The 14205-nt window shown below is 31.3% G+C and overlaps 2 protein-coding genes across 2 annotated transcripts; both read left to right on the top strand.

The window, feature by feature from the left end:
- The first annotated feature begins 6109 nt into the window (after positions 1-6109).
- Positions 6110-12642, top strand: LOC106395221 (4-substituted benzoates-glutamate ligase GH3.12-like). The gene is made up of 4 exons (XM_013835733.3): positions 6110-6386; positions 6534-6635; positions 6813-7585; positions 7680-12642. The coding sequence occupies exons 1-4, from the start codon at positions 6139-6141 to the stop codon at positions 8240-8242; spliced, it is 1686 nt and encodes a 561-aa protein (XP_013691187.2). The 5' UTR covers positions 6110-6138; the 3' UTR covers positions 8243-12642.
- On the top strand, positions 9289-10212 carry LOC111209514 (probable inactive beta-glucosidase 25). The gene is made up of 4 exons (XM_048768024.1): positions 9289-9401; positions 9641-9896; positions 9969-10081; positions 10143-10212. The coding sequence occupies exons 1-4, from the start codon at positions 9289-9291 to the stop codon at positions 10210-10212; spliced, it is 552 nt and encodes a 183-aa protein (XP_048623981.1).
- Positions 12643-14205: the final 1563 nt, after the last annotated feature.

Raw genomic sequence — 14205 nt, 5'->3', positions numbered from 1 at the left:
AATTATTTATAAGAGTTTTAAATCATTTAAAATATTTTAATACTCAGCTATAAATGTTTATACATCATTTTGTAATGATTTATAAATTAATTATAAATATTTAAAATGAGTCTTATAAATAATTTATAAGCCTTTGAAAAAATTTAAATGATCTAGTAAGTCTTATAAATCATTTACAAGTGCTCATTGATATTTTTATAAGCGTTTACAAATAATATTATAAGAGTTGATAAATGTTTATAATTAATTTATAAGAGTTATAAATTAGTTATGAGAGTTTATAAATTATTTTATAAGGGTTTATAAATATTTATAAATCCTTTATAAGAGCTTAGAATTCAGTTATAATAATTTATAAATAATTTTATAAGAGTATATAAATTAGTTATAAATATTTAGAAAGGCTTATAAATCATAAACGAGTATAAAGGTTTATGAATATTTATTAGGGTTTGTGAACCGGTTTATAAGGGCTTATGAACTAATTTATAAAAGTTATATGTACTTATTTATAAGCGTTTATTAATTGATTTATAATGATTTTAAATCTATTTGTAAGTGTCCATAAACTGATTTATAAATGTTATAAATGTTTGTCGTGTGCTCATATTGGCTTGCACTAATGCCAAAGAAACTAGAAAGTGCTTATGTGTTATCTTTTTAGAACAAAATAATGATAACGGAGTTATAGGTAATTTATATTATGGTCGTACAGAGGATTGTGTTTAAATGCATAGAAACATGCATTGAGATTTTCACATAACTTTTCTCACATGGGATGATACAAAAGTATATGTTTTGCAAAACTTTTTTGTGTGCATAGTCTTTTTGAGCAATTTTAGAAACATTGACTTATGAGCCATTATAAATCAATTTATAAATATATTTTTATAAATGATTTATAAACCCTTATAAATAAGTTAAAAATTATTTATAAATTATTTATAAATCTTCATAAATGATTAAAAAATATTTATAAATTATTTATAATCTTTATATAGCCTTATAGAAAACTAAGTTCAAGTTTGTTATACATATCCTTATAGACTGATTTCATAAACTCTTATAAATGAATTATACTTTAAAAGATATTTAGAAAGCCTTATAAATTGTTTTTATAACCAATTATAAATAGATTTATGAACCTCATTAATGGTTTTATAAATCCTTATATATGATCTATAAATTGTTTTATAAAATCTTATAATTGTCTTAATAAAATATTTATAAACCGTTATCTATAATCTATAAATTTTCTTATAAAAACTAATAAGTTTCTTTATAAACTCTTATAAATGATTTATAATATTTTATAAAAGATTTATAAACCCTTATATATGGTTTATAAACCATTATAAATTATTTATAAATGATTTTTAAATATTTACAAATGATTTGTAGATTTTTACAAACATATATATTATTTACTATCATTTAAAAGTGATTTATAGACCTTTTAAACGTCTATAAATGATTAACAATATTTTATAAAGTCCTGAAAGATAATAATACTTCAGTCTTTTCTTACAGTAACAGAAGCAAAATGTTTTGTTTTAGTTAAAGCTCTGAACTCACTTACCTTTGTGATTGTTCAAACTCTTTGAGCTCAAAGAGAGTAGACAAAGTGTAATCTTAAATGTAATCAGGTTTCTTCCCACGTCAATAATAATATGCAATCTTAAGAATAGTCGACATATCTACCCCATCTTCCTAACATATGTAGATCAATCATGCTGTAGATTTGTAAAATAAATACAATATTTGATTCAAACATGCAGAAGATGTGAGCACCTTACCAAGAAGATTAGTAAAATAAATAAAATATTTGATTCAAACATGCAGAAGATGTGAGCACCTTACCAAGAAGAGGAACTGTCCATTATTCACAAACTCAGGGACTTTACATTTTGGCAATGCACAATGGAGTCTTTCAGTGTCTTCTTTGTTAATCAATGAGCTATAAAAATATCGTAAAACTTATGATTTTATCTATCCACTCATGATTTAAAAACAATTATACATGATTTATAAATAGTTATAATGTTTCTGCCAATCTCTATCTCTCTTTTTTGTTGCATCTGAATTGTGTGTATTAACTGTAAACGAACATCAGTGTACTTGAAAATAGAAATATTTGATTTCATGTAAACAATAGTTGAGAACTGCACATATGCAAAGAATTTGGTAATTTAAAATTAAAAGAAACCATAAAATAATGTATAAAGGCTTATAAATCATTTATTATGATTCATAAACCAATTTATTTTATAAAGATTTATAAATAAGCTACAAAACAAGGAAGAACAGCAAAGCATTACCAGAGATCACCACAAGGAGGACCCAGAAGCTTCAAGGTAGAGGGAACATAACCAAAAGCCACACTAAGGAGAACGTAACTGAAGACCGTGAAGAGACACCATCCAAACTCCACATCACTTAAGAAACATGATCTCCTAAAAGAGCTATGACCACTAATGCATAACAGCAGAAAACAAGAGCACTTTGATGCAGAAACGAAGGAACAGAGCAGGAGAAACGAGCACTAGTCACCATCATTGACCATCTGAAAAATGACGCACCAGAGTCGATGGGAGAATTACCACCCCACATCAGAGCCGGCTTAACTTGTAACCTTGCACCAAAAAACAATTTCGAGACTAGAGAAGTCTTCCAAGCAACCGATAGAAACCCAGCCACACGCTCTCTCCACAAAGATCTTCCAATGCATCAACAACCTCAACCAAGCTTAACTAAACTAAACAACTTCACCAGACTCTAAACATCCTAGTTAAGGCTGCAAACATGAGAAACACGAACTAAACGAGACCCATGACCTACACCGGTGATGTAACTCTACCAACAAGCCCACAACCACCGAGTATGAAGCCAACAACACCTCAATTCGCCGGTTCTCCAACCCAATGAGAGCAAACGAGGATTGATCTGAACCTTTAACCACACAAAACTACTCTCTCAAACTAGATCTGCATCCCAAACCATCGAGAACGTCACGAAGACAGAGTGAAGATCCGCAAGACAGAGTGATTCTCGTAATCTCTTGTCGCCGGCTGTGTGAGAGAGAGTGATGATGGATATCGACGGAGACTACGACGGATCTCGACGGAGACGAAGGTGGATCTCGACGAAGACGAAGGTGGATCTCGATGGAGACGACGATGGATCTCGATGAAGACGACGATGGATCTCGATGAAGACAACGACGGCAAGGCTGGATGAAGACAACGATGGCGAGGCTGGATAAAGACGTCGACGACGAGGCTAGATGAAGACGACGATGAAACTTGTTGAAGATAAGGTAAGGTTAGTTTAGTCCTTTACACATCAATGAATGTGGTATTTATGAAAATGTCTTTGATTAATGGTAAAGTTGAATAGTGGTATCAAAAAAAGTGTAAAGGTAAAATTTACCCTTCTATTCTTACCCTCATATAAAATGTTCAACCGGAAATTTACGAGAAATTTGATATTCTACTATTGTCATTTTAAACCCAAACATCAGTTACTTTTATTATTTAAACATTATGCTATATCACTTTTATATTTCATCTGATAGTAACTCTGTAATTCTTATAGTATAAATAATGAAACTGTAACTAAAATCATATAAAATATATATATTATTTCTGTAAATATTTAAATATCAGTTTAAATATATAAAATATAGTTATAATAGTATATTACCCATATATGAAATAAAAAGTTACAAGTTTCATTTTCTATAATAAAATAAATATATGAAATAAAATACTTATAGCAGACATAATAAAATTGAAATATGATTTTTTTTTCTTATAGTATATCATGAGCGAGAAAGTTCATGTGTAACATTTATTATTTAAATTTATGTATAGCCATAATTTCAATCCATTACAAATGAACCAAAATTACTCGTGGAAAAATGTTTACACAATCAACACCAATATTAGCTAATATTTTCAAGAACTAAGACAACAACTAAGGGTATGATTGGTTTCCCCGCTACCACCCGCAAACGCAACTTTTGCGGTTGGTAGTGATTGTTAGTGTTTTGCATCAATCACTCAAACCGTAGTAAACCACTTCAAACTGCTCCAAACCTCATAAATTCAAAAGCTGATTTCAGCTAGCGTTTGCGGTTACGGGCGGTATATCTATTATAAAAATATAAATACAATATATAAAACAATATAAATACAAAAATAAAAATATTCAATAAAAATTTTAAATTGGAATTATAAAAATACTAAAATATATCTATTATATTTTAATTAATATTATAAATTTTTAAAATAAACATATTTTCTATGATTTTAAAAATTTTAACTTTCTAAATATAATTTTTATATTTATTATAATATTATGATTTTTGATATTTTTATAATTATATAAAATATAAATATTATTAATTTATTATTTAACCGCTGCTGCATTTTGTAGTTAACCAGTCATAAGTATCCCGTAAACGCATCAATTTCTAACTACATAACCAGTCGTACAAATCTCTTAAAACCGCTAGAAACCGCAACCACGAGCATCCGCAAACTCCTGCAACCTCACCCGCTGCGTTTGAACCAGTCATGCCCTAAATCTTCTGAATCTTTATGGTTCATGTGTGGGTTGGTTTCTTTCGAATCTGAGTAGATTAGGTTTATAATTCAAATACATGTGATTTTTGGATAGCGGGTCAGGATGGGTTAGATCCGTTAAGATATTTAGGATTCTGAAAAATCTTGAAAAACTCAAAAATCCAAACAAATAACCGAAAATATTAAAGAAAAAAAATTCTAACTTTTATTCAAAATCTAAAGTTTATCTAAAATACGAAACTATAATTTAAATCCAAACCTAAAACTTAAAAGTATCCATAATACTGAAACCATATATGAAATAACCAAATATACCTAATATACACAAAACATTTCCGGTACCTATATCGGATCTCAGATTAGAACCGGATACGAACTGAGACCCACAGGTTCAAAAATAAGCTATAGGTACTTTGTGATGGACCCGACCCAAACAGAACATGTATTTTAGTGCCAGTTTTGGTTTGGTTTATTAGATCCGAATAAAATGTCCATGCCTAAAAAAGGTTACCTAAAAATATACATACAAAAACTCAAATAAACTAATTCATAAATTATATAATTTTAAACAAATTCCCTTATCCTATATAATAAAAATTTGTAACATGATAATGTATACAATATCCTAAATACTAATTTATATCAAACTTAGTTTATAATCCAAAAAAATTCTCGCGCTTGGAAGCGCGGATCAAAATCTAGTTAGTTATATTATAGCAAAATGGCTTATATAAATTAAATATGACAAAATTATATTAAATTGATAAATTAACCTATTTTATTTTTTAAATGCTTTCATATAAATAAATTAACATTCACCTTTAAAATGGCCTATTTTATGTTATATACAACAATTAAAGTTAACATATGTTGAACTTTTATATCTTCAGCTATATATCTTCAAAATAACATATATTTCGGAAAAGAAATTTATTTGATTATTTCAGATTATAAATTATTGTACCAAAATCGAAAGCATAATAACATTAAAAAGGTAAAATGTATAAAATAAATCAATATATGTTAATACTGTAATAATAAACATAAATAGTAAGATTAAAGAGTTACACGTACAACACTAAAATGTGAAACCTTTATATGAAAGGTGAAATTAACATATGTTAAATTTTTATATCTATAATTATATATCTTCAAAATATTAGAGTTATATATTTATAAAATAAATAATATCAACACGGACGTGTAAATTAAACTCTAATTGTAAATTTATGTATATGTTGTAGAAAGAATGGCAGCAAATCTTTTTGATACATGAATTTCTATTTCTCACTCGTATCCCAAGATCTCCTACAGTTCTCTATTAATAAACTATAATATAGTGACAACTCAACGCTAACAACTATGATCTGCAAGATTCGAGGACATTTCAAATTAATTCAAAGTTAGGTATGACTTAAATTATATTATTAATCCATTAAATAGCAAATAAAAAAACGTTTCCAACGCTTTTAAAATTTCTTTATTTATAACTCTTTAATTTGAGGTGATGCGGATATCAAAAATTATACGTCAACGTCTATCATACGGTCTGATGGATCTAAAGAAGTTAACATCAAATGTGAAGCAAATACAAGATGATGTATTAAAGGAGATACTTACGCTTAGTGCTAACACAGAGTATCTCCGAGGCTACCTCCATGGAAGCTGTGATAAAGAGTTATTCAAGAAGAACGTACCGGTAGTGAGCTACGATGATGTTAAGCCTTATATCGAACGAGTTGTGAATGGAGAACCTTCAGATGTCATTTCTGGAAAACCCATTACTCGATTTCTCTTGAGGTATGTGCCGAGGTCAAGAAAATACCAAATATGCCCGAGCAAAATTTATATCTTTATACCGGAGCTAAGTATATATAAAATATGCCCTTGCTGGTTATATATGCAAACTCAAATGTGATATGCTTGTGACATTGTTGATATGTGTAGCTCAGGAACTACTGCAGGGAAACAAAAGATCTTCCCAGTTAATAACAAGTTCTTTGAGGACATGTCATTTATCATTGCTCTACGCTTATTCGTTATATCAAAGTATATTTTTATCCTAATTAAATATGCTATACTTTTAAGCTTTTACCCAAATGTATTACAAATAAACTTTCTTCCTTCAGTCAAAAAAAATATAAAATAAACTTTTTTCCACCACAAATATTTAGTGTATTTATAACTTTGAACACAAGGATTCATCCCTTTTTTCCTGGTATGTAGGCATTTCGAAGGTGGCCAAAAAGGAAAGGCGTTAACGTTGTTTTTCACCAGGCCGCAGTCTACAACGCCATGTGGTTTGCCTATTTCTACTTCGTTTACGGGTTACTTATTGAGTGACAGTTTCAAGAACCGGCCCTCAAATTGTTTTACAAGCCCAGACGAAGTGACGTTGTGCCCAGATAACAAGCAGACTATGTACTGCCATCTTCTTTGTGGTCTTCGTCTGAGAGACGAAGTTGTGAATGTGACTGCTACCTTTGCTTCATCTTTGGTTGGAGCAATCACTTTTCTTGAAAGCTACTGGAAAGAAATGTGTAGCAATATCCGGAATGGTCATGTTAGCGAGTGGATCACCGACCTTAGTTGCAGAGACGCTGTTACTAACATCCTAGGAGGAGGTAACTCCGAATTAGCAGATCGGATTGAAAAAGAATGCAACACAAAATCTTGGGAAGGTATATTCACACGTCTTTGGCCTAAAGTAAAATTCATTCAAAGCACTGTTACAGGACAAAATTCTCAATGCATTCCAATGTTAGAGTTTTACTCCAACAATGTGCCTTTGATCTCCACGGTCTATGCATCTTCTGAAACAATGTTTGGGATAAATATGAATCCCTTCTGCAAACCACAAGATGTATCCTATACTTTTATTCCCACCTTATCCTACTTTGAATTCATACTTGCTGACGAAGGAAACAAAGGTGAAATAGTTGATCTTGTGAATGTCAAGATTGGGTCCTACTATGAGCCCTTGATCACAAATTATTACGGTGAGTTATATCTGTATGGGTATTCATATGTAGTAGTAAATATTTATCTCTAAAAATAAACTAATTTTTTTATGTTGATATATATATATATTAGGGTTGCACAGATATAGAATGGGAGATATTCTACAAGTGTCTGGATTTTACAATGATGCACCTCAATTTAGGTTCGTTCGCAGGAAAAATGTGGCTCTAAGCGTCAGCTTGGAAGTGACAACTGAAGAAGACATTTTAAAGGCATTGAATAATGCAACACTTGTTCTTAAGAGTTCAGATTTAGTATTGATGGGATTCACATGCTATGCTGATATCTCCACTCTTCCAGGTCACTACATTTTTTACTGGGAACTCAAATCCAAAACCATCAGTGACATTGTTAAACTTGATAACAAAGTATTGGTGGAATGTTGTTGTGTAATGGAGGAATCTTTATGTGCTCTTTATCGAGAGCTGAGGAGTAAAGATGGGTCTATTGGAGCTCTAGAGATTAGGGTTGTGCAACAGGAAACGTTTAATTCGCTGATGGAGCTTGCCATCTCTCAAGGTGCTTCCCCATCTCAGTACAAGACTCCTATTTGCATCAATTCTTCTGAAGCCTCAGCTGTTCTTGAAAGCAATGTCCTAGCTTGCTTTTTCAGTGATAAATCCCCAACTCTCTGATCAGATATGTCTATGTGGATTATGTTAACCCACGAAAACAATTAGATCATATAGTTGAGGATAATGAAGGGACAAAGTTGTTCGATGAGGTGAGTTTTTGTGTTTATTAAGTGTGTGGTTTGTGTAGTGTCTTCCTTTTCAATCACTAGGGTACCTGTGCTTTCCGCCAGTTTGTTTGATGTCCGTATTCTACGTATTTGGTTTGGCTGCCATTCGTATTTTTACATATTTCGTCTGTTTCAAATTTATATTCTATGTACTTGTTTTTGAGAGTATTTAAGATTCAAGACTTCGCATATTTTTTTTGTTTGTTTACTGTGTCTGTGGAAAGTAATATTAACTCTAAAACCCCGCTCTTAAACAAAACAAAAAAAAACACACTAAAACCCCGCTCAAACGGAGGATACATGTAATATATAAATTTATTCTTGAAACCAATGTGAGCAGAATTATTTGAACGACACCAAGATAACAAAATATAGTTTTGAAATGTTCAAAGTTCAAATCTTATATAATAAAGGAGACTTTGGTCTCTCCTCGTTAAGCCACATCAGCATAGAGGGAATGGCAAATTCCAACACGTGTCATCATATTTTTTACTCTCATTTCGATGCTCCTTTTGGGCCTTGCAGACTGAATGTTGTGTATTATGATTATGGAGTTTTATTCATAGCATATTGTGGCCCGATATATTTTGGCCCACTCCTTACCTTTTTTGTAATCTTCTCAAGTTAATGAATCCGCCGTTATACAGCTTCACCGTCTGCGCTTCCCATTGCCCTTTCGTGACGCCGTAACTTTTTGCAATTATATCAATAACTCAAGCAATCCCACTACTTATTCTTCAATGCAGCTTTCATTCCAGTTCCAGCTATTTTCATACATTATATATACACATCTTCTGTGAACCCAAACAAAATCGTACATTTTCTGAATTCATAGATCGTGTTCTTCCCATAGTAAATGAGAAGGAGAGCTCTTGGCGGCCACTGATCAGATGGATCATCTAACCATTCTGAAATTCGTGTGACTATACGCCGTTGGGGATGGAGGAGGAAGTTCTACAGCTCTACGTTGGTTACTTAAAGAAGATGATTGCGATGAGAGGGAGGATGGAATACAAGAATGTAGTTGAACTCAGGAGCAAGGTCTCACAGTGGTTAACTTCGTTGTCTGCTTAACCAATTTGTTTAAGTCATCGCATGGTTATTGAAGAGAATGACGAGATCTTAAAAAGTTTTTGCAGAGAAGACAGTATTGTTTATGCGTTATGTGAATTTCAAGAAGAATGTGATTATTCTGATATCAACAATAATCTTAATTTGATTGATGGGAAGGTATGTGGTTTATGTTGCCCGAGGCACTGATCATTGATCTGTATACTCATTTTATGGATAGGGATGACTTCGGGGAATTTGAAAAATTTGCTTTCAGTGAATATGGTCATAGAGTGAAGCATTGGATTACCATAAACGAGCCTTATGAGTCTAGCCTTGGTGGATACGACACTGCAGAGAAAGCACCAGGAAGATGTTCTAAATACGTCAATGAGAAATGCGTTGGAGGTGATTCTGGACATGAAGTCTACACCTTAAGTCACAACTTGTTGTTGGCTCATACTGAAGCTGTGGAAGAGTTTAGGAAATGTGCAAAGGTGATATATCCTTAAGAACCAATATATATTAAAGTTTCTATTGATCTAACGTGTGGATTCATATCAAAACAGTGCAAAGATGGGAACATTGGTATAGTCCGGAGTCCAATGTGGTTTGAGCCTTACGAGAAGAAGTCCAGCTCAGAGGAGATAGTGAAGAGAGCTTTGGATTTCACTTTAGGCTGGTGAGTGTCTTTAAGAAAAAATTTAGCGTTTTTGAGTTTGGATTCTGATAGTTTCTTGCAGGCATTTGGAATCAGTAACACAGGGAGACTACCCTCTGACCATGAAAGATAGCGTTGGTGCTAGATTATGATCGTTTACACTGAGCAGAAGATGAAACTGAAGGGCTCTTATGATTTTTTTGGTATCAGTTACTTCTGCGTTTGTTGCTCATGTGGACAATGTTAATCAAGAGAAACCGAGCTGTGAATTCTCGCTTCAAATTACATTGTATGCTCTGCTTTTTCTAACCATTACGTTTGTTTTTGATGGTTAGTGTTCTTCTTTCTAATCTTCCCTTTTGTTTTACCTGTAGCACAAAATCCAGATGGGTACAAGATTGGTTCTCAGGTATAATTTCTCTTTGTTTTATCTGATGATGTTTCAGCCGGCTACTTCCAAATATCCAGTGTGAGCTGATGGATTAAGAAAAGTTTTGAAATACATCAAAGAGAACTATAAGGACCCGTAGATCATGGTCACTGGGAACGGTAAGCCATTAGCTATCTTCTCTCTATTTTGAACTTGGAATCTGTTACCTTAGATTGATCTGAGTGGTGCAACTCATTGCATTTGCAGGGTACAAGGAGACACTTGGTGAGAAAGATGTACTTCAGGATGCACTCAGCGACAGTAACATGAAGTATTACCATATGAGACATCTCAGGACACTTGGTGGGGCATTTCGCGACACGTGTCGACATTTTGTGATAATGGTGTTTCTCACGCGTTGATATCCCTACGGTTCACGCTCGGTTTGTTCTGTTGCGGTGAAATGCTGTGTGTTAGAATTGGGCTTCACTTCTTTTTTAAAATAATTGAGCATGTTTACTATTTGTGGCCCATTTGAATTAGGGATCTTCATCGTTCTTCTTACTCCGGCTGATTCTTCGCCGAACCCACACACCGACGAAACACCACTCCCTTCTCGAGCCATAACGTCTTCCGGATTCTTTAATCCGTCATTAAATTGGGCTTCACTATCTCACTCTTGAAGGTCAGGCTTATAGTCAAAACAGACCTACTAATGGACATTCCTTCCTTGGCAAGGTATCTCTCCCAGGGACCTCTTTTGTTCCTTATTCTGATGCTGGTATTCTTCACTTCCCCATGGAGAAACGTGGGGTACAAAACTCGGTTCCTTTTGTTTTCATTCTATGATTACAAAAATTGAAATCAAATCTGTTTATAATTTTCATATTTATTAGTTTTATTTAGTTCAGAACAGTTATACTAGATTGTTGTTTTGTTTGATTTAGAACCAGTTAACTAAATATAATAAATTTTTTATTTTGTTTGATTTTGATCGTTTTTACTCTAAGGTGTCAACCATGTGCATTATCTTTATCTATACGTTTAGAATTTAAGGATCTGTGTTATTTATACTGACTTCTATGTATTATGATATTAACCATGTTTAGAACAACACCGGCTCTATCCGCTAAAAAGCGAAAAACAAAACGCAACATAACATCTGATGTCTGCCTAATAAAAATAAAATAAAAGGCTTTATTGGGTTCTCATTTACAATATAACTTTTGTCATTATTGTCCTCAATAAGATATTTTCTTTTTAATATTTTTCTATCCCTTTCACACCATTTAGATATTTTAATTTCTCAAAATTACAAATTTCTATATTTATTAAACCATTCCGTTTCCAAATCAGAAACTCAAATTTACATACCACAAATATAAAATCACCAATGCCATAAAATCTATCTTGGTATATTCAGCATTCTTTTTAAGCTCTCAAACAATGACATCGTATCCTTATGATAACGGATCGATGCTACCGAATTCTAGATTTCTGTTGATCTTCACTTTGTATCTCTATGCTTTGTTTACTATCTCTTATAAAGTGCTCAAACAAAACAACAATTAATCAATAATATATTATACTTATTAACCATTTTCTTTCTGTTCCATGCAATATCCTCTGAACCCACGTCCTTATAAAACAATAACTTTGAACCCAAGCTCCAACAGATCTAAGAATTACTTTCACCCCAATCTCCAGCAAACTACAATATTCATCTTTTCCATGAACAACTTCAAAAGAGACAAATATATTACTATCACTAACCAATACCAAATGACTCAACCAAATTCTTAACAACTTATTAGATAACAAAATCTACGAATCCGGCACATAGCGCCGGAATACCCCTAGTATAAATATATTTTGTACATCTACAAAGCCAAAGGCATGAAGTTCTCGCGTATAAATAATTGGGTAGAGATATATATATATATATATATAAGCCGAGAAGGCACTGAGGCAGACAATGTTCTCTGAGTCGTCTAAAACATTGGTTTGCATATGAACATATCCATTGAACAAAAAGGAGACAGAAAACTCTAAAATCATGTAAACAATAAACAATTTAGAAAACGATGGAAAATACAATGACATAGTTAGACAAGGACATAATAACTAAAAAATATACTCGGACCACGTAAGTTATATAGACTGAAACATGGAGGATAAGTTCTTTGATAGTGACATTTCGGAGGAGTCCGGTGATCGGAAAATTAGAACCCAATGAAGAAATCCTTTATAGATTTTTGTATGAACTAAGGAGCTGTAGGTATAGTTGTAAAAGAGTGTCTATTAGGTGTTCCACCACTCGAATTCAATTCTTGTTAGAAAAAATTCTTGTTAGAAAAATCTATTTTACATTGTTTGGTTCCTAACAAAAAGCTAAAAACTAATTTTTTACCCAAAAAACAGATTTTTATGTGAACAAAGACATGTACGAGAAGATCTTTGGTGTAATATCTATCCCATAATAAACACTATTTGTGAAGTGATTTGCATATATGTCATAACCACATTCAATCTTAACAAGAAAAATGACATGTTTTGGAAAAATGTGACATGACACTAATATGATTATGACATGTACAATTTTTTTTATAAGATTTATATTTTTGGTAAGGTTCTTTAAATATGGTAATGACTATTAACTCTTATATTATTATTAATGTAAATTTTCTATATACTTATTTATTTTTTGGCAATATTATTAAAATATATTAATAACTAATATATCAATATTAAATAATATATATCATGTTAATAAAATAAGCTAAATATAACTACAAATATAATTTTACATCTATTAATATATTATACTTGTATAATATATAAATTTTATCAAATTAATTGTAAATGTGCATCAAAGATACAAAACTAAAGCAACACTAATAAAATATTTTTTTTGATAGTTAAATGATTATATTATTAAAAACATTTTTCTGTTTATCAGGTTAGTTAACAAATTTATTTTCCTTTTTAACATATTTTAACTAAAACAAAAAAAAACCCAAAATTTATTAGAATTTATATATTCAAATATATATATGTGTGTGTGTGTATGTATTTAAAACTAGATGATGATAGATATATTTAGATAAATAATCATTAAATATAATATGTTAAAATTATCTTTATAAAAGTTAATTTTAACTTTATTAAATTTAAATAAAAAAAATTGAAATAGCTAAACCAAATTAAAAGAAATAAAATTACAAAATATGTTTATGATTTTTTCTCAAACTGTTGAAGTTCAAATATGATAATAATAATTTCCAAATGTAAACTAAATTTTAATTTAAAATAAAAATAGTATATTTAAAATTATTATTTATGCGATATGCGCATGAAAACTCTTCTCGCTCCTAAGCAAAATTAAAATGTTTTAGATTTCCTTTAATCTTCACCGGAAAATAGTAAGAGGTGTTTCTTTGTTATAACTTTCGTTTGCTATTTATAATGTGACAGATCAGGAACCGACTTTGTGGCGAATATAACTTGAAGTTGTGGATGGTTCTCCTCAATAAGATCGATGACGACACAGCTCTTTGCGATTTATGGTTTTAAGGACAAAGCTAGGTCCCCGCTTTTTCAGGGATATATGGTGGAGTCTTGGAGTTGAGTGGTGCAGATGATGAATTTCAAAATCCACTTTAGAAATTCATTTTAGTGTTTAAATTACGTGTATAAGAAAAGTGTATAAAAGATCATATATTGATGATTTCTTATAAAGAAGTGTATTTGATTTACAATACAAGTAGAAACCGGG

Source organism: Brassica napus, chromosome C9, assembly GCF_020379485.1.
Source record: "Brassica napus cultivar Da-Ae chromosome C9, Da-Ae, whole genome shotgun sequence".
Lineage (NCBI taxonomy): Eukaryota > Viridiplantae > Streptophyta > Magnoliopsida > Brassicales > Brassicaceae > Brassica > Brassica napus.
This window is presented reverse-complemented; position numbering and strand designations above follow the sequence as displayed.

Excerpts from the sequence above, each read along its gene's own strand:
- LOC111209514 (XM_048768024.1), top strand. The coding sequence starts at position 9,289 with ATGGAGGAGGAAGTTCTACAGCTCTACGTTGGTTACTTAAAGAAGATG. Across the intron at positions 9,897-9,968 it reads AGTTTAGGAAATGTGCAAAG|TGCAAAGATGGGAACATTGG; the intron begins GTGATATATCCT and ends ATATCAAAACAG. Across the intron at positions 10,082-10,142 it reads TTGGATTTCACTTTAGGCTG|GCATTTGGAATCAGTAACAC; the intron begins GTGAGTGTCTTT and ends AGTTTCTTGCAG.
- LOC106395221 (XM_013835733.3), top strand. The coding sequence starts at position 6,139 with ATGGATCTAAAGAAGTTAACATCAAATGTGAAGCAAATACAAGATGAT. Across the intron at positions 6,387-6,533 it reads ATTACTCGATTTCTCTTGAG|CTCAGGAACTACTGCAGGGA; the intron begins GTATGTGCCGAG and ends TGATATGTGTAG. Across the intron at positions 6,636-6,812 it reads CGCTTATTCGTTATATCAAA|GCATTTCGAAGGTGGCCAAA; the intron begins GTATATTTTTAT and ends CCTGGTATGTAG.